This window comes from Prionailurus viverrinus, chromosome C1, assembly GCF_022837055.1.
Source record: "Prionailurus viverrinus isolate Anna chromosome C1, UM_Priviv_1.0, whole genome shotgun sequence".
NCBI lineage: Eukaryota > Metazoa > Chordata > Mammalia > Carnivora > Felidae > Prionailurus > Prionailurus viverrinus.
In genome coordinates this window covers 95367823-95391274 of record NC_062568.1, presented here as the reverse complement: position 1 = coordinate 95391274, position 23452 = coordinate 95367823, and the positions used below count along the sequence as shown (strand labels likewise).

Here is a 23452-nt window from a genome sequence, read left to right as displayed (position 1 = left end):
TATTCATTTCAATGATGCATCAGCATAAAAATATTTTTCTTCTAACTTAGGACCAAAAGTTTTCTTGTTGGAAGCCTTAACAACAACCTCACACTTTTTAGATTTCACTTCAAGCATCTGTAATTGCTTTGCTCACTTTATATCCACGAGGGCAAATCTGGGCTGAGGAATAAGTGCAACTTCATTTCACATCTAAGAGCATAGCCTGTCTTTTATAGTTCTACAGTTATAGTTGTAAGACTCAACTATTCTCCACTACTGCATATCAGATTATATTGCATCAGCGAGCATATTACATTTGATCTGGACTGGAGGTAAATAATCCTAATACAAATCAAAATATGGTACATGGCTCATACAGTGAGTTCAAAATAAATACCAAGGAACTTGACTAATCTTCCCAAGGGGTGTCTGTATCTCAGTTAGTTTTCAGTCCACTTTCCAAAGACAATCACAGCTAAGATAACTGAACAAAGAGGAAAGAAGAATCATTCTCACTGTGCAGTAATAATTCTTTCCATGCAGCCATGGTCTCTATTATATTAACTTGGTAGAATACAAAAAATGATGATAAATATGAAAGCATAGTGGACTTTTGACAAGGGCAACATGGCAATGTACTTTAAACTCATATTTCACTTTTAATTTTAGACTAAATGGCGATACAACTAATGATTTTCATTCATTAGTGGGATGGAAATCTAGGATGCAGATCAAGTGTTTTTATTGCCAAATAAAATTTGAGAATAAGGTATTAGACACCATTAGAAATCAGATTACCTCTCCTCAAATTGGTATAGATTTTCTCTTACTTAGAAAAGTTAAATATTAATCTTGTATTTCTATTTAAAAATTTGGAAGATTGGTATCAGTGAAAATTTCATAATATATGTGCTTTTTACCTGATTACACACTGTTCATTCAAATTTCTTATATTAAATTCTGTTTAATTTCTACAGCTTCTAAATAAGTGATATAGTGCCTAAAATAGCATGCTATAATTTACTATTTATCACACGAGGTGAGCTAATTGTTTTCAGACTATGTCCTAATCAGATACAGCAGTGAAATTTAATGAAAAAAAATTTATTGGGTTGATTAGGTGATAGAATTGTGAATTGGGGGCATGCCATTTTCTACAGTTTTTGTAATGAATAATGGCATTTAAAATTGTTCCAAGTGAAATCATCAGCTCTCATGAGCAAAACTTTGTATTGCTGCGTAGAGAAAGAGAATGGATTCACCAACATATATAATTTTTCATTTAACACAATTTAGAAAGATGACAGGGCAGTTCCTTTCATTTATGAATCTGAACCACTTAGCATGATTGAAACTCTGCTTACTCCATATCTGAGAGAAAAAAGGTAGCCATGTCTTTGGCAAAAACCTTTTTACTTAACTGCAGCCTGCATTACAGCGAATGCAGGATATTAGAGTTCCAGACAAGGCAATTCAGAAGTTAAAGGTCTATATGAGGATTGCTGTGGAGAGAGAGGTAGGAGAAAACTTGTGAAGCAATTGCAAGTCTAATGTTCTGAGGGAAAGAAGTTTTGCATCATTGTTTGACTCAAGAACCACATAAACTGATATTAATACTGCACAGTGTATATTTTACTCAAAAGAGCAATTACTTTATAGATTTTTAGAAAAGCCAGTTTTTATTTTTATTCATATTATCTTTAAGGTAACTTATGAAAGTAGAGAAATTCTGTTATCACATATTCATATGGAAAGTAATCTAGAAATAAATTTTATATACATATATATACACACACACACATATATGTGTATATGTATGAGTTTATATGTGTGTGTATACATATATATATGAGTTTACAAATATCTTACTTTTGATGCAGGAACTCCAAGTCTGTTAATCAAAACTAAATAAAGGATCCATAATATAAACTAGCTTTTTGTATAGTGACAGATATAGTTACAACAAACTGCCACTGAATTAAACACTGAATTATACTGGTTAACTATCTACATCCAGTCAACTAAATATTAATCTTCTAAAGAACGGTTTCTCAAAATTATGTAGCATTATGGGAAAAGCATGCTTTATAATTAGAACTTAAACTATGAAAATGTATAGTTAACATAAAATTATAATCTTGTCTGAAAGGAGAGAAACATAAATTCTTTCTAGTTTTATTTTTTGAAATTAGTAAGGAATGCCTTTGTAAATGAGAAAAATGAATACTAAAATATGTGTAATGACAACCATCACCCTCTTAACGAAAATAGCCTGAAAGGCTAATTTTATACCCTAGTCTCCAATTAATAGTTTCCATCTACCTACTCATTGTCAAAGAGAGCAAAATGTTTGGAGAAAATTACTAACTTCATTTAGTGAGATACTTCATACAGATAAATACATTTTCAGTCAGTGAGGAAGCTCTCAAATATAGCTAAGCATCAAAGGGTGCTCATCCTGCTGGTTGGCTGTCAAACTCTGTTCTTGTCATTCCTCCTCACTGGCAGCAGGTCAAGGAAGAAAGAGTGTAAAAAGTCATCAATGTTGGTATATGCATTACTATTTAGACTCTAAGTTATTACACTATTTTTGGAGAGCCAATTTGCCACTCCATAGCAAAACTTAAAAACGTATATACACATACACTTTGCCTACATATCTCTGATATCTTAAAATATATTTTTGTGGTAATAATCATAAATAAATACTTATGCATATGAATGTTTACCTCTGAGTAATTTCTCGTATCAAAATTAGAGTAACTTTAATGCTGATTAAAATTGATTCATTTAAATAGAGTATACTAAACCTATTTGGCAGAATGTTGAACAGCTATTAAAATACATTGGAGACTAATATTAAACATTAAGAATATAATAAATAATATAAGAATTCTTATACATTATTCTTTAAATACCACAAATCCATACATGTGCTTTGATTGCAATATTCAAAAGAAAATTAAGTATTTTTCAATGTTAAAAGGAATTAGAAATACCTATATATACAAATTTATTTACAGTGTGATGTGTGAGGTGAGGAGACTGTGTTTGATTTTAAATGAGTTAATTCAGCTTTGAATTCTAAGATTTTCATAGCATATATATGTATCAATATCATAATCTTAGAGGATTCTTAAAAGATCTTTTTTGTAAACTATTTAAAAAAATTGAGGTGGGGGCACCTGGGTGGCTCAGTCAGTTAAGCATCCGACTTCAGCTCTGATCATGATCTTGCATTTAGTGGGTTCAAGCCCCGCATCAAGCTCTGTGCTGACGGCTTGGAGCCTGGAACCTGCTTCAGATTCTGTGTCTCCCTCTCTCTCTGCCCCTCCCCTTCTCATGCTCTCTCTTTCTCTCCCTCTCTCTCAAAAATAAATAAAAACTTTAAAAACTTTTTTTTTGAGGGAAAGGAATTCAAACTGTTTACTAAGATTGTGTCTGTTTATAAACTTAGGTATAACTTACATTTATCTAACCACTGACCTCTAACTCATTACAAAGTAGATTAATTTTATCCACATTGCCAAAACATCCATAAATAATAGTGCAGTCATGTTTATTTCTCATTGAGGCAAGCCACAAATTCTCTGAACTGCAACCGGAATAGATCAAAATCTTTTCTACTTCAATGAAAGCTTTGTTATAATCTTCATATAGAAGAGGAACAAAGTAAACACATCTACTCTATGAAGTTGTTCTGAACACTTCAGGAATAATGAATTAGACTGCATGTCAGGCTGTTTTGATTGGGGGAAGAAGGTATTTCTTCCCAAGGCTTATAAAGAAACTTCTGTTTATAAAGAAATGTCTCAATTCTTACAGGCCAGCATTAGTACCTCCCATTCCCTTCCAATCCAACACTTTTTAAAAGACACTATTTCTCTCAATTTGTTAAATAGATTGTCTTCTTGGAATTGTATATATAATAGTGTATTATACATCTTTCCCTATCATTTGCTGTATTTACAATTTGTATGCAATTTGGAAAACCTGGGTTTTCACACAGTTTTGTGAATATAAAATACTGTGGTTTAAAAATTTAATAAAATGGGGTGCCTGGGTAGCTCAGTCAGTTGGGTGTCTGACTTTAGCTCAGGTCATGATCTCGAGGTTTGTGAGTTCAAGCCCCGCATCAGGCTCTATTGCTGACAGCTCGGAGCCTGGAGCCTGCTTCAGATTCTGTGTCTCCCTTTTTTTCTCTGATCCTTCCTTGCTTCTCTCTCTTTCCTTCCCAAAAATAAACATTAAAAATTTAATAAAATGTCACAGTGTTAACATTTGCGTTTAGTGGGTTTGAGCCCCGCACCCACACTTATAGTGTGATATAGTATTTTTGACCAAAAGATCTAGTATTTATGATAACAAAATTTATAATTAGCTAGGAAAAGTTAATCAGGTAGAATAATTTGCTAGTGAAACTTCTTCCAGTTTACATAAAAAAAAAAAATAGCCCCTTTAGTGCTGTCTGATATAATCATTTTAATACATATAAAATCATCAAAAAGTTTAGGCATATATAGATACATTTATTTCAAACATATATGAGATGTTATAGATTAGTCTATAACCTCTTTTTCCAACTTAAATGATATACTATGAAAATTAATCTACATCTTTATTGTGAAAATTATATATGTTCCAAATTACTTATTCTGGCTTTAATTCAAATTAAAGTCATGGCAGTTGTTTTAATAGGTACAGAACTTAGACATGTGTTAAATTTTAAACTACTGACATAAGATTTTGAGAATTCAAGGCACTGAGCTGCTGCACATAAATATGTATATAGATTATGATAAAAGTTTGAGAATTTGCACGAGGCTTGTGAAGGTTCTAACAACATAAATGTAGCTAGGTGGTTTAGGGATCTTTTGGCACATTTATATTTACTCTATATTTTGTAAGTGCGAAATTGATTCTTGGCTACTTTGTTTGTAAACTCCCATAGAGGATTCCAGTTTATCCACATCCTTTGCCTTTATAAATCATCTTTTGCCTGAGACTAGGATGTTTGTTTATTTGATTCTGAAGGAAACCAGTTCTCCTGAATGTTTGTTATTGACCATTACATTCCAATTGACTCATTAACCTTGTCACATTTAAACCATTTGTGAATTCTCCCGTTTTTAAATAATTGGATAAAACTGTATGGTCTGCTAACTCATTTGGAATTTAAAAGAAAAATAACCCTTTCCTTATTTTTATTGGAAAGTCTATAAAAATATAGCACAGACTCTGTGTCATTGACAATACATTTTATCCTGGTTTTTCAAATATGCATTGTATTTCCTTGTGGGGGGGTTACCATAAAGTATTCAAGTATTCAGTTTTTGATGGACATTTAGTATGCTTCAAGCATTTATGTATTTGTTCACTCATTCATTCATTCATTCATTCATTCATGTTTATGTATTTTGAAAGAGAGAAACTGAGCACATCCGAGGGGGAGGGCCAGAGAGAGAAAGAAAGAGAATACCAAGTATTCTGATGCTGCAACTGACAGTGTGGAGCCCAGCCTAGGGCTTAAACTTACGAATGGTGAGATCCTGACCTGAGCCTAAAGCAAGAGTCAGACACTTAACCAACTGAGCCCCCCAGGTGCCCCAGAAATTAGTTTGCTTCAAATATTTAAAACATTTATAGCACCTTGAAAATACTGCTTACACAAAATAGGGAATATACATATTTGTTGAATGAAAAATTTTCTCTAAATTGTCCTCCAATCTCTGAAAGTAGGGGCTGGGTAATTTTCATGTATTCAATTCTCTCTAATCCAAGGCCCAAGTCTCTTACCATATATTATGGCTCACTAAATTCTCTTGAGTGTTGAGACTATTATATGGGAAAGTACAGTTTGAATTTATAGTTATGGAGGGGGATCCTCTTTCTAGAACTTAGTCCTTGGGTTAAATGTATGCCTGGATTTCACAGGCATTAACTGTAGGTTCAGAATATGCCCTAAGAATTGTACCTTCGTGAGTATGACAGCAATGAAACCAAACACAGAAAGGAGCCAGCACGTACCTGGACAAGAAACATCGCTATGTGGTGAAATTCTCCACGGCCCCCTTGCTTCACAGGAACTGTCATAAAGAATGTGCTGCCGTCTCTAGAAAACACTGGCTCCTCATTCTAAAAACAGAAGTGCACGTGATGACATCAGGATGGTATTGGACTTTTGTTTGCAAAACGGTCAAATTATTTTAAAAATAATGTGAATGCACCACCACCATCTACCTTCAGAAAAATTTCATGTGTCCCAACTAGAAACTGTGTCCATTAAACAGTAACTTCCCATTCCTCCCTACCCCACTCCCTGGAAGCACCATCAATGTCCTTTCTGTCTCTTTGTTTTGACTCTACCAGAACAAATTCTTTAATGACTGGCTTACAAAAACCAAACAATATCTAATATATTTTTTTCTGAAATATTTCACCCAGCCACTCTAGTTACTTGAACATACATTTCTGTTGATGCATATATAAATGTACTGAAACGCTGAAATTAAAAGGCTGCAAAATTGGAAGGAATCCATTGAAAATCATTTAATTCAAACTTCCCATCTTCACTGTTCACCCCTCCAAAAATACACAAATACAAATGCCCATTTGATGATTTTTTAATTAAGCTCTAAGTGGCATGTTACATCAATAGAATTATTTTCTGAAAATTAAATGATGGAAGCTATGCATATAGACTGCTTTCCTTTTGCTCCAGGGGAAACATTAAGAAAATGGATTTGTCTGACAAACATTCAGTTCTTTCCTGTTGGATTAGTGACAGTGATTATACATCCGGTAAAAGAAAGACTTCTGCTATGGTTACTTTTTTTGCAGGTCTTTAAAATGCCCTATAAACCCTTTCAGATGATCTGGCCCTCCACTCTCTTTCTGATCTCATCTCCTTTCATTCTCCTGCTTCCTCATTGTGCATGATCCTGCTCCAGGGCCTTTGCACTTTTTATTCTGCCTGGTTCTTTCTTTTATCTCTTTCATATCTTGGCTCTGTATCACCTTAACAGTGAGGTGTTTTCCCATTACCCCATACAGAGGGTGATCTTAGAAGCCAGATCAGCCAACTCTGTCTGAATCCCTCATCTCCTTTTACCTACTTCTGTTTTTTTTTCCATAGTACCTAACAGTATCCAACATATTTTATTTCAGGTAGGTATGCATTTTTTTTGTATATGCGTGTATGTATGCAGGTGGGCAAGTAGATAGGCAAGTAGGTGAAGTTCCTCAGGAATGTAAACTCCATGAGGGAGGACCCTTGAATTCTTCACTGCTCTACCTCCAGCACCTAGATAATGACTGTTATATAAATTGTGCTTAATAATTATTTACTTATTTTACTTGAATAAGTAAATTAGTAACTATTTTCATAATCTCAAGAGTCTGGTTTCAGCTTTATTAGTGAGAACCTCCCTTGATAGAGATATAAGGCTAATATTTTTCTTCTCTACTTCATGGACACTCATGAAAATATATGACATATGTAAAAATGTAAAACTGAAGGAATATACAGTTCAAGGATGAAAACATTGCATTGCTAGGTATATAATAAATACTGACAAGATACCTGAGTGAATCACATCTTTCAACTATGATAGAGTCAATAATTCTGTAGGTTCCCTCTCTTGCCCTCTGGAATCTCTCTTTTGCCTTTGTACATGAAACATCTTCTGCTTGGAACAACATTTTTGTTTTGCTTTTTGTACTGAATCTTACTTTTTTTTCTTAAACTCAAGGAACAGAAACCATTACCAAATTTCCCTGGTTAGAGTGTCTCGTAGTTAAGAAATCTCTCCTTAGAGATTCTAACAATTACACTGTATTTATCTCTATCATGACATTAAATGCATTCTATTATATGGTTGGCTTCTTTCACTAGGCAAGTAATAATTAAACTAAGTTTATAATTTCATCTTTTTAGCTTTATTGCCTAGGACCCAGTAGGTGTCCAACTCATAATTGGATAGATGAATGCATGTTTACAACAGGCAAAATATTTGTTATATATATATCATTCTATCCACATTTGCTCCAACTTATCAGCTCCTTCCCTATTCTCTCCTTGTGATTTGCTCCAAAAGTAAATTGCCTTTTTAAGGTACAGGATTATCTGAGAATTCTCCTTTTTATATTTGTCCACCCCGCCCCCCCCCAAGCCCTTTCCAATTTTAATGCCTTCTAAATGGTTCAGCAAAGGAGCAGATGGAGACTATATTCCTAAATGCATTGCTGGGCTTAAAACCCTTCACCATGAGGCAATATCTACATATAAATAGGGCTCTATGCCAACCTTTTCCTAGAATCAAATAATGGAAATGGAGCCTATTTCACTGTCTACTTTTATGATTGTAAGCAAGTCAATGTTTATGACACACAGAACAATGGATTGGGGATACCAAACTCTATTTCTTGACCAATAGTTTTGTACATGGGTTATCACAAGCCTCTTGAAAGCCAGGCCACATTCTCTCTGTTCTTCCTACTATCCAGAAAGTGAGCATATGATGATTATACTTAATTCCTAGTTGTCTTAGAAATTTGGTTCATCTCAATACTATCAGTGTCATACTTTAAATTTCATCAAATTTTAAATATTTTATAAAATTCCCTAAGAACTTCTAGAGAAAACCTCAACTGTGACAAACTACCACCTGCATTTTTTTTTACTGAATAATTGATAACTAGTTTCTTTGCTTTAAAAAAGTTTCTATTAAACATTCATAAATTTTGGATTTAAAATGTAGATAACATAATTCCAAAAGAGCATACATTATGTTGATACATGTCAGACTATTATGAATGTCACTGGCAATAAAAATGATAGCAAAATAGGTTTAATAATACAGTACAATTCAGAATATATCAATATCCATTATGATGTTGTTTCTCATTGTTATTATTTTCAGTATCTAACTTAAGAAAGTCCATTACTGACTATAAGACCAAAGTTGGGTTTTTTCCTCCAATTTCATGAAGATTAAGTAGTCCATATTAATATCTATTTATCTATCTAGCTGTAGATTTGGTATGCCTATGCTTCAAACAAGAAAAGTTTTAGCTTATTTACAGACCTTCTTTTTATTTATTCACCAAGTATTTATGGAAGTTTTGTTATAACCAGACTCTGTATTAGGCATTTAGTTTATAATGGGAAACAAAAGATGAATATTCCTCCTGCCCTTGTGAATTTAGGAAAAAGCTCACAGAAATAATTGTGTAAGTATCACAAAAAAGATTACACTTGACTTTCAAATAACTCTTATTAAGAAATGGGATTTGGTTATGGTGGTTGGAGGAGGTGACTTTTTAAGTGGGTGATTTAGGCTGAGGTTTGAAAAATGATCAGGCTTCACAAAAGAAAGTAGTTGAGAGAATTCTGTTCAAAGGAAAGGTTCATACCAAACCTTGTAGTATGAGTGCTAATGTGCCACAGTGGAGAAGGAATCAACAAGAATCGTTCCAGTTGTGAGAGGGGGAGTGTGACAGTGACGTGGCTAGAGGCACCAAAATGCATGCTGTGCACAGGTCTCTCAGCCAGCCTGCAGTGTGGCGAACAGACTGGCGTGTGCCCAAGGGGTTGAGTGTTTAGCAGTGAGAGAGGTGCTGCAGTACCCGCAGATTGATCCTGGATGCTGTTTGTGAATTGGAGTAAAGTAAATTGACTTGAGATCTTCTGATATAAAATTGAAGAACTTGGTGATGAATAATATGTGCAGAAAAGAATGGGAAAAAGTTTAAGAATGACTGCTAGGTTTCCAATTTTTAATAGCTGGATGGGTAATTATGTCCTTGACTCCTATGATGAAAAGAATGCATATAGTCACTAGAAGGGGAATATGTCCACTGTGGACCTGTGGAGTGTGCAGTTACTTTTACAGACTTAGGAGAAGTTTCCAAGAATGAATTTGGATGTTTGAGAACTCAGCCAAGTGAGCTGCCTAGGGCTATACATCTAGAGGTCTCAATACCTGGGTGGTCACTGAAACCATAGATGTGTATGACACTTCAGGAGAGAATATAAAAGATCACTGCAAAGAACAAAAATCAAAAGCAAACCAAACAAAACACTTCCTTTTGCAAAAAAAAAAGGGGAAGAAAAGAAAAGAAAAAAACAGTAATGGAGTCAGTAGTAAAATGGGTTCAGCCATATTTGGATACTCTGCTTGTGTTTCCTTCTGAAATGTCTGGTATGAGACCATGTTGTGGGGACATTTAGTAGTTATTCTATTGTGGTCTGGATTCCAGCCCCAAGTATGTCACAAACTAGCATCATGATCTAGGATACATCTAAGGAAAGAAGCATCTATCTAAACAATGTCCACAGGTTTGGTCAATCTTCTGGGAAATTTGAACAATACTGACAATTTCCAGCTTTAATGGGTCACAACTTTTTCCTCTTTCATCTACACAAAAGTTTACTTATATGAATGATCCTGAAAATGGATCCTAGTAGTTACTCTGTAACTTACCTTCTTAAAAAAAAAAAAAAAAGGAACTAGCCTTTTCATAAATGATGTCACAGAAAGGCCAAGTCATAAATATTTTAATGGAAAAGATGCACTTAGCCAAACATAGCAAAGCCTTAAAGTCATATTACTGAGGTAACTTTTGAGAGAATATTATTATACAGCCACTGGATAAATAGAATGAGCACAATGGCCAAAATGCAACATAAAGCAACCTCCTGTGCCATACCTGTTTGGAGAGCCACGTATCTGATGTCATCTCATATTTCTGAAAAGAAACAATGAACTCCATGAGGCATCTAAACACAAAAATGTACATGCATCAATTTAACTTCTTTTACACGTTATCCTTAAGGTATTATTTTTTTTTTCTCTCTTCAACTGATGAAATACCTTGAGAGATCCCATTGTCACTACTGACTTAAAATGAATAAGTACAGAATTGGGATTAAATGATAATTTAATTATAAAATCTTTTCTTTGGTGAACTCCTTTAGAATTGCCAGTAGTATGTCACCACGGATAGAAGATCATTTTCCAGTGCTGTTTGATTACCTCATTCAAACTGTTTTGAACCACTAGGCACTGTCTCTTTTCACCTCTAGGCATCATCAGGAAACAAAATTATTAAGTCCTTCAAAAGAACTGGGCTAACTGCCAACAATGAAATGAAAAGGTAGATGTTCTTTTAACATTCAATGCACTCTCCTTCATAGTCATTTTCTTTTCTTAAGGAAAAAGAATTAAAAATTTGAAATGACAAAATTTTATGTTCCATTAAAATTATCTTGCAAATGATCAGAACTGAGGTCATTATTTCACAGAGCAAAACTAGATTAATTTAATGTCAAGTTAAATATGTGTAGATAAAATAAATTTTATTCGTACTGTTTACATACAGTAATTTATGAAAATCTTGTATACTAGAAAAGTAAGTCTATACTAAAGGTATTTAAATGAAAATAAAATCACAATATACTATAAATTTTATCAATATGCAGAAGTATTCACTTTAAATTGTTATTAATAATTATTTATAATGTTTTTTACCAGTTTTCTCTTTTAAAGCCATATTATTATTACATTAAAATCAATCACTTTCTATTTTCAGGGCCTTTTTATTTATTAATAGATTTTTCTACATGTGGATATTGAGGAAACATCTAACTAAATTATTCCTTGATTTTCTATTTGCACCTCCTGCACCTTGCTATCTATAAAACATAGACACACAAATATATCAATGCCCCTTTTTAATAAGTTTATTTATTAAAATTTTTGTATTTTTTTTGTTTATTTATTTATTTGAGAGAGAGAGCAACAGTGAAAATGGGAAAGGGGCACACAGAGAGAAAGAGAGAGAGAGAGAGAGAGAGAGAGAGAGACTGCCAGAATCCCAAGCAGGTACTGTGCTGTCAGTGTGGAGCCCAACGCAGGGCTCAGTCTCCCGAACTGTGAGATCAGGACATGAGCCCAAATGAAGAGTTAGATACTTAACCAATTGAACCCAGGCACCCCAAAGCATTACTAATTTTTTTAGAATTCATGAAAGTCTAAAGTTTCACATGCATTTGTCTTATTTCAGTTCCAGCAGAGAGTAAAACCTTTATTTAACTCCATAGATGGATGAGAAATAGAATACCAATAAGGTACCAAATCAGTATGATACAGTTCCTATATCTATTTTCTACTGAAGCATTTTGATACATTCTTGACATTGCCTATATAGCTTATCATTGTATAGAAAAGATAACAGGCTTTCTGTAACTAGAATATACACATGCCAATTTCAAAATCATTTAGCAATCAGCTGAACAAGAAATCGTCTAGAACACTTTAACAAATGAATGGTGAGATCTTAGTCTGTCTATAAGCTAATCAGATGAAAGAGGTTGATTGAAATATTTCTAATAAATATAAGCTATATGTAAAGAGCATTAACCAAAGCCAGTAAGTACATGGTTGACGCATCAAACTTAATCTACACATCTATGCTCATCACTCCAAAGATAAGTTTCTTCCTCTTTTCTCTTTTATAGACCATTTAAAAATTCTGTTTTAAAAATATTGCAGTATAATTTGCATATAATGAAATGTACAGATCTTCAGTATAAGCGATGAGTTTTGACAAATATATTTACTTCCCATAAAGATACAAGGTCTTTTCACTTCCTCACACATTCTCTTGTGCTCCTTCCTAGAGGTTCCAAAAAGGTGGTCACTCTTCTGAACTCTTTCCCCATTAATTTCACCTGTGTTAGAAGTTCAGATTACTGAAATTATATATTATATATTCTTCTAAGAGGGACTTTTGTCACACTATGTTTTTGAGATTCACTCATATTTTTTGGGCATATCAGTATTGTTTCTTTTTGAATTTTCAAGCAGAATTCTGTTGTGCAGATATGGCACATTTTGTTTATCTATTCCTTGTTAATGGATAATTTGATAGCTTCTAGTTTTTAGCTACAATAAATGAATCATCTCTAAAGTTGTTTTTTTTTTACACATCCTTTGGTGGACACAGGTTTTTATTTCTTGTCCAAATATCTAGGAATGGAGCTATTGGATGTATGTGTGTGTGTGTGTGTGTGTGTGTGTGTGTGCATGCGCATGGGTACACACACACACACACACACACACACATACACACATTCATTCATATACATAATATACACTATAATATATATGTTTATATATGTACATTTAATTTTACTTGAACTTGCAAAATCATTTTTTAAAGTAGCTGTATCATCTTACACTTCTTCTCATGAAGAATAAGAACTAAACCATTAAATACCTAGGAATAAATCTAACCAAAAGGTGAAAAATCTATACACTGAAAACTATAGAAAGCTTATGAAAGAAATTGAAGATACAAAAAAGTGGTGAAAGATTCCATGCACATGGATAGGAAGAACAAATATTGTTAAAATGTCGATACTACCCAAAACAATCTACATATTCAATGCAATCCCTATCAAAATAACACCAGCATTCTTCACAGAGCTAGAACAAATAATCCTAAAATTTGCATGGAACCAGAAAAAACCCTGAATAGCCAAAGCAATCTTGAAAAAGAAAACCAAAGCAGGAGGCATCACAATCCCGGACTTCAAGCTGTACTACAAAGCTGTAATCATCAAGACAGTATGGAACTGGCACAAGAATAGACACTCAGATCAGTGGAACAGAATAGAGAACCACGAAATGGACCCACAAATGTAGGGCCAACTAATGTTTGACAAAGCAGGAAAGAATATCCAATGGAATTAATACAGTCTCTTTAGCAAGTGGTGCTGCGAAAACTGGACAGCAACATTCAGAAGAATGAACCTGGACCACTTTCTTACACAACACACAAAAATAAACTCAAAATGGATGAAAGACCTAAATGTAAGACAAGAAGCCATCAAAATCCTCGAGGAGAAAGCAGCCAAAAACTTCTTTGATCTTGGCCACAGCAACTTCTTACCACGTCTCCAGAGGCAAGGAAAACAAAAGCAAATATGAACTTCTGGACCTCGTCAAAATAAAAAGCTTCTGCACAGCGAAGGAAACAATCATCAAAACTAAAAGGCAACCAACAGAATGGGAGAAGATATTTGCAAACGACATATCGGATAAAGGGTTAGTATCCAAAATCTGTAAAGAACTTATCAAACTCAACACCCAAAAAACAAATAATCCAGTAAACAAATGGGCAAAAGACATGAATAGATGCTTCTCCAAAGAAGACATCCAGATGGCCAACCGACAATGGAAAAATGCTCAACATCCCTCATCATCAGGGAAATACAAATCAAAACCACAATGAGATACCTCCTTACACCTGTCAGAATGGCTAACATTAACAACTCAGGCCAACAATAGATGTTGGCGAGGATGCGGAGAAAGAGGATCCCTTTTGCATTGTTGGTGGGAATGAAGGCTGGTGCAGCCACTCTGAAAAACAGTATGGAGGTTCCTCAAAAAATTAAAAATGGAACTACCCTACACCCCAGCAATTGCACTACTAGGTATTTATCCAAGGGATACAGGTGTGCTGTTTCAAAGGGCCACATGCACCCCAGTGTTCTTATAGTAGTGCTATGGACAATAGCCAAAGTATGGAAAGAGCCCAAATGCCCATCGATGGATGAATGGATAAAGAAGATGTGGTGTGTGTGTGTATATATATATATATAATACACACACACACACACACACACACACACACACACAATGGAGTATTACTCGGCAATCAAAAAGAAGGAAAGCTTGCCATCTGCAACTACGTGGATGGAACTGGAGGGTATTATGCTAAGTGAAATTAGTCAGAGAAAGACAAAAATCATATGACTTCACTCATATGAGGACTTTAAGAGACAAAACAGATGAACATAAGGGAAGGGAAGCAAAAGTAATATAAAAACAGGGAGACTCATAAATATGGAGAACAAACTGAGGGTTACTGGAGGGGTTGTTGGAGGGGGGAATGGGCCTAATGGGTAAGGGGCATTAAAGAATCTACTCCTGAAATCATGTTGCACTGTACGCTAACTAATTTGGATGTAAATTTAAAAAAAAAAATAAAAAAAAACAAAACCAAAAAATAGACTAATAATGGCAAAAAAAAAGAAAAAGAATAAGAACTGAAATTTTCTACATCCTCCCCAATAGTTAATGTCACTTTTTTGTTGTTTTAATTTTAGTCATTCTAATGGTATGTAGTGCTATTTTATTATGATTTAATCTATATTTTCCTAATGTCTAATAATGTTGAATACTTCTTCATGAATTTATTACTTCCTTATACATTTCTGTTCACATTTTGATCTTTTTAATTGGTCTGTCTTTTCATTATTGAGATGCATATATTTGTGTGATAACACATTTTGCAAAATATTTTCTCCTATTCTGTGGCTGTTTCTCTTTCTTTTCTTTTTTGTATTTATTTTTGAGAGAGAGAAAGAAAGAGAGAGAGAAGCAGAGGGGCAGAGAGGGTGAGAAAGAGTCCCAAGCAGCTCTCAGCGCAGAGCCCTCTGTGGGGCTTCATCTCAAAAACCTGTGCCAGAACCAAGAGTCAGAGGCTCAACCCACTCAGCCACTTAGGCACCCCTGTGGTTGTTTCTTAATGGTGACTTTGTTGAAAACTTTCTAAGTTTGATGATGCCTAATGTATAATTTTTTCTTTTATGATTAATGGCTTTTTGCCTCTTCGGTGTAACTAAGTTATATCTCATATTTTTATCTAGAAGATTGACAGTATTATCTCTTAGATTTAGGACTGCAATTCATCTCAAATTAATTTGAGAATATGGTACATGATGTTAAATACCACTGTATTTTTCCTTTGGTTATTGATTGTTCCAGAATAATTTTCCCCCTTTGGATTGTTTTGCCACCTCTGATAAAAATCGATCGATCATATAAATGGGAAATCTATTTCCGGAAACTCTTATCAGTCAATTCAGTTGATCTGTTTGTGTGTCCTTATGCCTCCACTATCATCTCTCAGTTTCTGTGGCTTGCAGTTAATCCTGAAATCCAGTAGTGCAACTTCTCCAGCACTGTTGGTTTTTTTAACAAGATTGCATGGCTCACTGGGTCTTTTGCACTTCCATATACATTCAAAAACAGCTTATCTGTTTCTACTAGATAGACAGATCAATTGATCAATCTGCTGGGAATTTGTATTGTATTGAAACTACAGTTCACTTCGAGTAGGATGCCATCTACAATATTAAGCCTTTCAGCTCAAGCATGTGGCATATCTTTTATTTATTTAGGTCATCCTTAATGCCTTTCAAAAATGTAGTTTTCAATATGAGGATTTTGCATGCTATTTGTTAAATTTATCCTTATGTATTTAATGTTTTAGTGGCATTTTTCCCATTGTAATACTATGAATCTAGAAACACATTTTGATGCTTCTCAAATCTTTATTTTGAAAAAAATGCAATCTTACAGAGAAGTTAAAAGACCAGTTCAAGAAACATTTGCACAGCCTTTAGACATATCCCTCATTAATTTCTATTTTGTTCCATTTGCTTTATTATTATATCTCTCTCCTGTTCTTAAACCATTTGAAAAGAAGGCAAAAAATATATATTTTTTCAAAATCAATTGAATGTTAAAAATATACTTTTTCTAAACAATTTAACAGAAATTTTGAGTCATTATATCCATTTACCCCTAAATAATTCAGTAAGTGTTCAAGAAAATTACAGTATCCTATATACTCACATTTATTTATAGTAAAATGATAAAAATCAGGAAATTGAATAAATAATTTAAACTGGTACACTGATTTGTGAATTGTGACCCATTCTAGTCTTTTTTTTGTAGATTTCTTACTTTTTATTTATGCAATAATGCCATCCACAAATAGAATTTTACTTCTTCCTTACCAATCACCATGATATTTATTCCTCACCAAGTTACTCTGGTTAGAATCTCTAATAAAGTTTGAATAACAGAGTGAGAATGTATATCCTTACCTTATTGCTGGTATTAAGATAACTAAGGAAAATGTTTTACCATAGAGTCTATTTATTGGGGTATTTTGTGGGTATCCTTTATCAAATTGAAAATTTTTTTTCTATTCATTTATGTTGAAGTTATCATGAATGAGTGATGAATTTTGTCAACTGTTTTTTTTAACTATTGAGATAACTGTTTATTTTAATTCTTGCCTTCTATTAAAATAATGAATTACACTGATTGTTTTTCAATATTAAACCAATCATAAATTACCAAAATAAACCCCATTTAGTCACAGTGCACAATTCTCTATATTGCCACAGTTGATATGTTAATATGTTTAAGGAATTTTTTGTATATACATGCATGAGACATCAGTCTAAAGTGTTCTCTCATATGGCCTTGCCTCGTTTTGTTAAGAGAATTATACTATGCTTACAAAATGAACTGAAAAGTTTCCTTCCTTCTCCACTCTCTGGAGATTGTAGAAATTATAAAATTTATTCCTTTTTATCCAGTTTTATTGAGATATAATTGACATAGAACATTGTATAAGTTTAAGGTATACAACATAATGACTTCATATATCTATATATTATGAAGTGGTTACCACAAGTTTAGTTAATATCCATTACCCCACGTAACTGCATTTTTTCTCCTTGTGATAAGAACTTTTAAGGTTTATTCTCTTAGCAACTTTCAAATATACAATAAAGTATTGTTAACTATCATAATTATATTGTACATTACTTCCCCAGAACTTACTTATCTTGTAACTGGAAGTTTGTATCTTTTAACCACCTTCACCCGGTTTCCCCACTCCCACCCATACCCTCCCCTTTACAAACAATCTCTTTTTCTCTAAGTTTTTTTTTCAATACACATACAAGTGAGATCATACTGTATTTGTCTTTCTCCGTCTGACTTACCTCATTTAGAATAAATGCCCTCAAGTTCCCTCCCTGTTGTCACAAATTGTAGGATTTCTTTATTTTTTTATGGCTGAATAGTTATTCCAGTGTGGTGTGTGTGTGTGTGTGTGTGTGTGTGTGTGTGTGTGTGTATGTGACATTTTTTATCCATCCATCCACTGATGGACATATTTACCCCGTGTTTTGGCTATTGTAAATGATGCTGCAATGAACATGGGCTGACAAAGAGGCCTTTGAATAATGATTTAGTTTCCTTGAGATACGTACCCAGAGGTTGAATTGCTAGATGATACAGAAGTTTTACTTTTAATTTATATCTGCCATACTGTTTTCCATAGTGACTGTACCAATATACATTCCTACCACAGTGCACAGGATTCCCTTTCTCCATTGCCCTGATTCTATTTATCTCTTGTCTTTTTGGTAATAGCCATGCTAACAAGTGTAAGGTTCATTGTGGTTTTGACTGAATTTCCCTAATGATTAGTGATGCCGAGCATCTTCTCATATACCTGTTGGCTATTTGAATATCTTCTTTGGAAAAATGTCTGTTCAGGTCCTTTGTCCATTTTTAAATGAGATTATTAGATTTTTTTGTTTTTGTTTTATTTTGCTATTGAGTTATATGAGATCATTGTATATTTTAGACTTAACTCCTAATCAGATATATGATTTGCAAATATATTCTTCCATTGCATAGGCCGGCTTTTTAATTTTCTTGACTGTTTCTTTTGCTGTGTACAAGCCTTTTAGTTTGATAGTTTTGATTTACTTAAATTATCAATTACCTTTTAGAATATATAAAAAAAAACTAGAAGACATTTTTATTTTACTCACATATTTACCATTTTTGGCACCTTTCTTTCCTTCATTTAGACTTGAGTTTCCATCTGGTGCTATTTTTTTTTCAGACTGAATAACTTAATTTGATGTTATTTATACAGATCTACTTGTGATGAATTATTTCAGTGTTTACTCATCTGTAAATGTCTGTCTTCATGTTTGAAAGTTATTTTCATAGGACATAGACTTCGAGTTTACACTGTTTTTCTTCTAGTCCTTTAAAAATGCATTCCACTGCTTTCTGGCTTATGTTGTTTCTGATGACACAGAGGCAGTAATTTTCATCATTATATTCTCCCATATGTAATATATTTTTCTCTCAAGTTGTTTTCATTTTTTCCCTCTTAATCTTTGGTTTGCAATAATTTGAATATTATGTGCCTACTTATTTTCTTTGTTTTTATCTTGTTTGGGGTTTGCTAACTTCTTAGATATATAGGTTAATGTTTTGTTTTATTTTGTTTCAAATTTGGGATATTTTAAGTCATTATTTCTTTTTTTAAATGCTTATTTATTTTTGAGAAAGAGAAGGGGGGGTGGGCAAGGGGGAGAGAGAGAGGGTGACAGGATCTCAAGCAGGCTCTGAGTTGAAAGCAGAGAGCACGATGTGGGGCTTGAACCCACGAACCGTGGGATCCTGACCTGAGATGAAGTGAGACACTTAACTGACTGAGCCACCCAGGTGCCCCTTAAGTCATTAATTCGTTTTTTTTTTCCTGCCACAGTATCTCATATCTTGCCTTCTGTGTATATTCCATCATACGTATACATCAGCTCATATTGTTCTACAGGTAATTGAGGCTTTGTTCATTTTTTTTTCCGGTCATTTTTTCCTCAGGACTTCAGTTTGAATTGTTTTTATTTCCCTGACAACAACAGTGTCCAGTTTGTGTTTTAACCCATCCAATTTTTCATTTCAGTTACTGTTGTTTTGAGTTCCTGAAATTTCATTGTTCTCTGTTTTACAGTTTATTTACCTACTGAAATGTCTCATCTATTCATTAATTAGGGCCACCCTTTAATTTACCAACTATCTTTCAAACAGATTTTTAAAAAGTCTGTATCTGTTAATTTTAGTAACTCTATTGTGTGTAAGTCTGCTTTTATAAATATTTTGGCAGGGGGATGAGAGGCAGGCAGGTTACATTTTCTATTTTTCTACATATGTAGAATGTTTTGATTGTGTAATTGATATTTTAAATTTTAATTTTCCTTTTAAAGAGTAAACTATCTTCTGGGAAGACAGCTAATTTATAGGCATGCACTTCATCCTTCCCAGGTTGGATATAAAGGTTTATTGTAAAGAGTACAGAACAACCTTATTCCTAATGCATTTTCTTTCTGGGCTGTGAGTTGAATGCAAAGGGTTTTCAGTGAGAGTGCTCTATGTTTGCTGCTGAGCACTCCAAAGTCTCCAAGCGTTGTGCAACCTGCAGATTCTCCTTTTGCTTCTCTGTGTGAAGCGTGCCATGTGCTTGCACAGTTAAGCATTGAGCTACAGTCTTGAGAGTCCCTCTACATGGATTGCCAGAGAGCTCTTCTCTCTGCAACTCCAAATCTGGTGTACTTGTCCTCCAAATTTCAGCCAGCACAACAGTCTCAAACTGATTCTCCCTGCCTACTGACATCAGTGATACCACTGTGCTTTTCTAGGGCCTCATTAACTTGCACTGTGATCTCAAAGTAGCCCCCACAGAAAGGTAGGCTTATCCTCTGTATTTATTTTATTTCACTATTTATGTCCTTATCCTGCTATTGTCTGAGAATAGTTGTTTAATACATTTTGTATAGTTTTATAGTTGGCAACAGCAGAGATGCTAGACTATCAACATGTACACCATCTTGTCCAGAAACAGAAGTTTGAGGGGTGCATGGGTGGCTCAGCCAGTTAAGTGTCCAACTTTGGCTCAGGTCATGGTCTCACAGATCGTGGGTTTGAGCCCTGCATCGGGCTCTGTGCTGATAGCTCACAGCCTGGAGCCTGCTTCGGAATTCTGTGACACCCCTCTCTCTTTGCCCCTCCCCTGCTTGCTCTCCCTCCTCTCCTCTCTCTCCCTCTCTCTCTAAAAAATAAATAAACATCAAAAAAATTTTAGAAACAGAAGTTTGAAAATTTCTGTTGTTAAATAATTGGGAATACTTTGGCAAGTAACAATAGAAGCGTACAGTAGAGCAATTTAAACTGATTATAGTATTCCTCTCTGTAAAGAAGTTTAAAAATTACATGTACAGGATTTATTGCAGAGTTATAAAAACTGATTATAGAAATAGAAATGCAACCAGCTTTCAAAATCATAGTGGTTCAAGGACCATTTTATTTTTTACTCTTCTTACTTAATTTAAAAATAGAGATACTGTCCATTATTTTATAAGACTAATCTGAATGACCATAAAAATTGAACTTTGGAATGTGTTTGAAGAAAACAGGAAAAATATTCCATATTCTCAAGTTAATCAAAGTCAAACTATGGAGAGAAAAATGTATTTCGGAATTAAACTAATGTGATTTAGAATCCCTTTAATACAAGAATTCATTTTTTTTTAAATCTTGGTTTGTTCTCTTTTGCTTATCATATATTTCTCACTTCAAAGTTTAGATTATTTATGGATTAAAATATATACTCCTAATAGAAGGACTCTTTCCCAACTACCTTTGAAAGTTAAATATTGGTCTTTGTACAATGGATTGCCTGATTTCCCTTTGTGAGTAGCATAAAACACTTCATTTGAGGCATGAAAGAAAAGTAAATTATACTCACTCTACTACAAGCGCCAGTGGTGGTCTCACAGACCGTGAGGATGGAAATGTTCTGAGGCCGGTTTAACCATCTGACCACCGTCTTCGTATTGCTTACCCATTTAACCATAGTGATATAATATTCTCTAGTTCGGAAACAAAATTAAAATTTACATTTAGAGCCAGAGAACCTGTGTGGTACCAATAATATACACTTGTTATTTTATATATAAGGATAAATGAAACACTATAAGGATGCCATATCACATTAATTTCTATTTATGTATGTCTACACATCTGCTATTCTGAATACTCATGCACACATAAATACAAATATATGTGTGTGTATGTTAACACATGTACATGTACATACAGGTACAAATATACAGAAAATTTGAGAATAAACTTGAAAGTGAATGATATACCAGAAAGGAAATCCTTGGAAAAATAAAATAATCAAGGTGATAGACATTTATGAATATATTTTTTAATTTTCTATTGATTAACACTAACAGGTGCAATAAGCATAATTTTTTAAGCTATATTCTATTTTTGTAAAAAAATGCAACCATTAATTAAAAGGCAAATCTTATTTTTGATTTCACAATTTTTTCTTATACATGATCTCTGTGTTATTTCACTTTACCCAGGGGCCAATCTTATTCTACACACACATGCATACACACACACACACACACACACACACACACATACATAAATATATACATATACATATATTATAATTTTAAAATCTTATTTAAAACAGTTTAAAATGAAGAAATCAAAATGAGGTAGATGAGGGATATTGAACCTTTGGTATAGTGAGGATGCTAATTAGTGGGGCCCAGAATGTTCTAAGGCTACTTCTAGATTAGGAAAGCTTATATTTTTTTCCTCTTATAATTAGTATATATTTCTTTCATTGTAGATTTTATGTTTAGGAAATTACACACTGTATCAAAAAATCTCAACCCATACAGACAAAATACAATTGTCAACAGTGATTCAATGTATAATAAAAAGGAAAAAAAAAAACTTTCCAACAAATTTGCCCAGTTTCAGAATAGATGAGGTGATTTAGAAATGGCTTGAGAAGTGCCATCCATAAGCACTGTCTTAAAATTAATCCACCCAGTTTTTATGTGATTTAGAAAAAAACCACCTATGGGAGAAAAGCTTTGTGATACAAATCACCTGTCCTTAGACAAAGGTGGGTTAGACATTTAGTTACATGAATCTTACGTTTCTAATGTTACTGAATAACTACCACTTTCTCCAGAAAACCTGTCAGCCCATCAGAGTGAAAATGTCAGTAGAAAGGCAAGCAAAACTTATCATACAGTGAACCCTGCCATATTTTCTTCAGCAATCTCTTCAAGACATCTGGCACCCTTCAACACCAGCTAAGTCTCACTTGAAACTTGCCAAGAAACCCACTGAAATCATTACATGAAGTTCTCTAAATAGCTAACAAAGGCAACTTTGAATCAAATATGCAACTGGTTTAGGATCAGTCTTTGGGATTCTTCAAAGAATGATACCCTGTTCATTTTTACTGTGTTTTGTTTAAACTATTTTGCACGCATTATCATGTTCAGCAGTGTGAATATCAAAAAGGGGGAAATATAGGTACTAACCTCTAATAGATTTCTCTAGAGGATTTATCATGGAATAAAATGATAGTGGATACTATAATCAGGAAAAGAAATGCTGAATTCTGACAATATATATTTCTGATTAATTGGTGCAAATGTTATTCACAATTAAAGTTAAAAAATAGTGTGATTTTTTTTTCAAGAAAAAATAGTGTGATTATTGTAAACAACTGACCACAGACTACAAAATCACAGAGGTTAATTTATAGAAAAATCTAGATCGAACTGGCATACATAAATTTTCAAACCCAATCAGAAATTTGTCTTAATTAGCTAAAGTGAGTAATATTATATATTGTGCCAAATGAGATGACAACCAACATGAACAATTTTTAAAATAATTAACAGCGGCCACAA

General features: G+C 33.6%; 1 protein-coding gene across 2 annotated transcripts in view; it reads right to left on the bottom strand.

The window, feature by feature from the left end:
- DPP10 (dipeptidyl peptidase like 10) overlaps positions 1-23452 on the bottom strand; it is a 653109-nt gene that overhangs the window by 83731 nt on the left and 545926 nt on the right. For both annotated transcript variants that reach the window (XR_007155206.1, XM_047873649.1), the window contains exons 11-13: positions 21463-21586; positions 10693-10731; positions 6010-6117 (exon numbers count right to left, since the gene is read on the bottom strand). Coding sequence is in view for 1 of the 2 variants with exons in the window: in XM_047873649.1 (XP_047729605.1) it covers positions 6010-6117; positions 10693-10731; positions 21463-21586 (271 nt within the window). In the remaining variant the exon portion in view is untranslated. The remainder of the gene's footprint in view (positions 1-6009; positions 6118-10692; positions 10732-21462; positions 21587-23452) is intronic.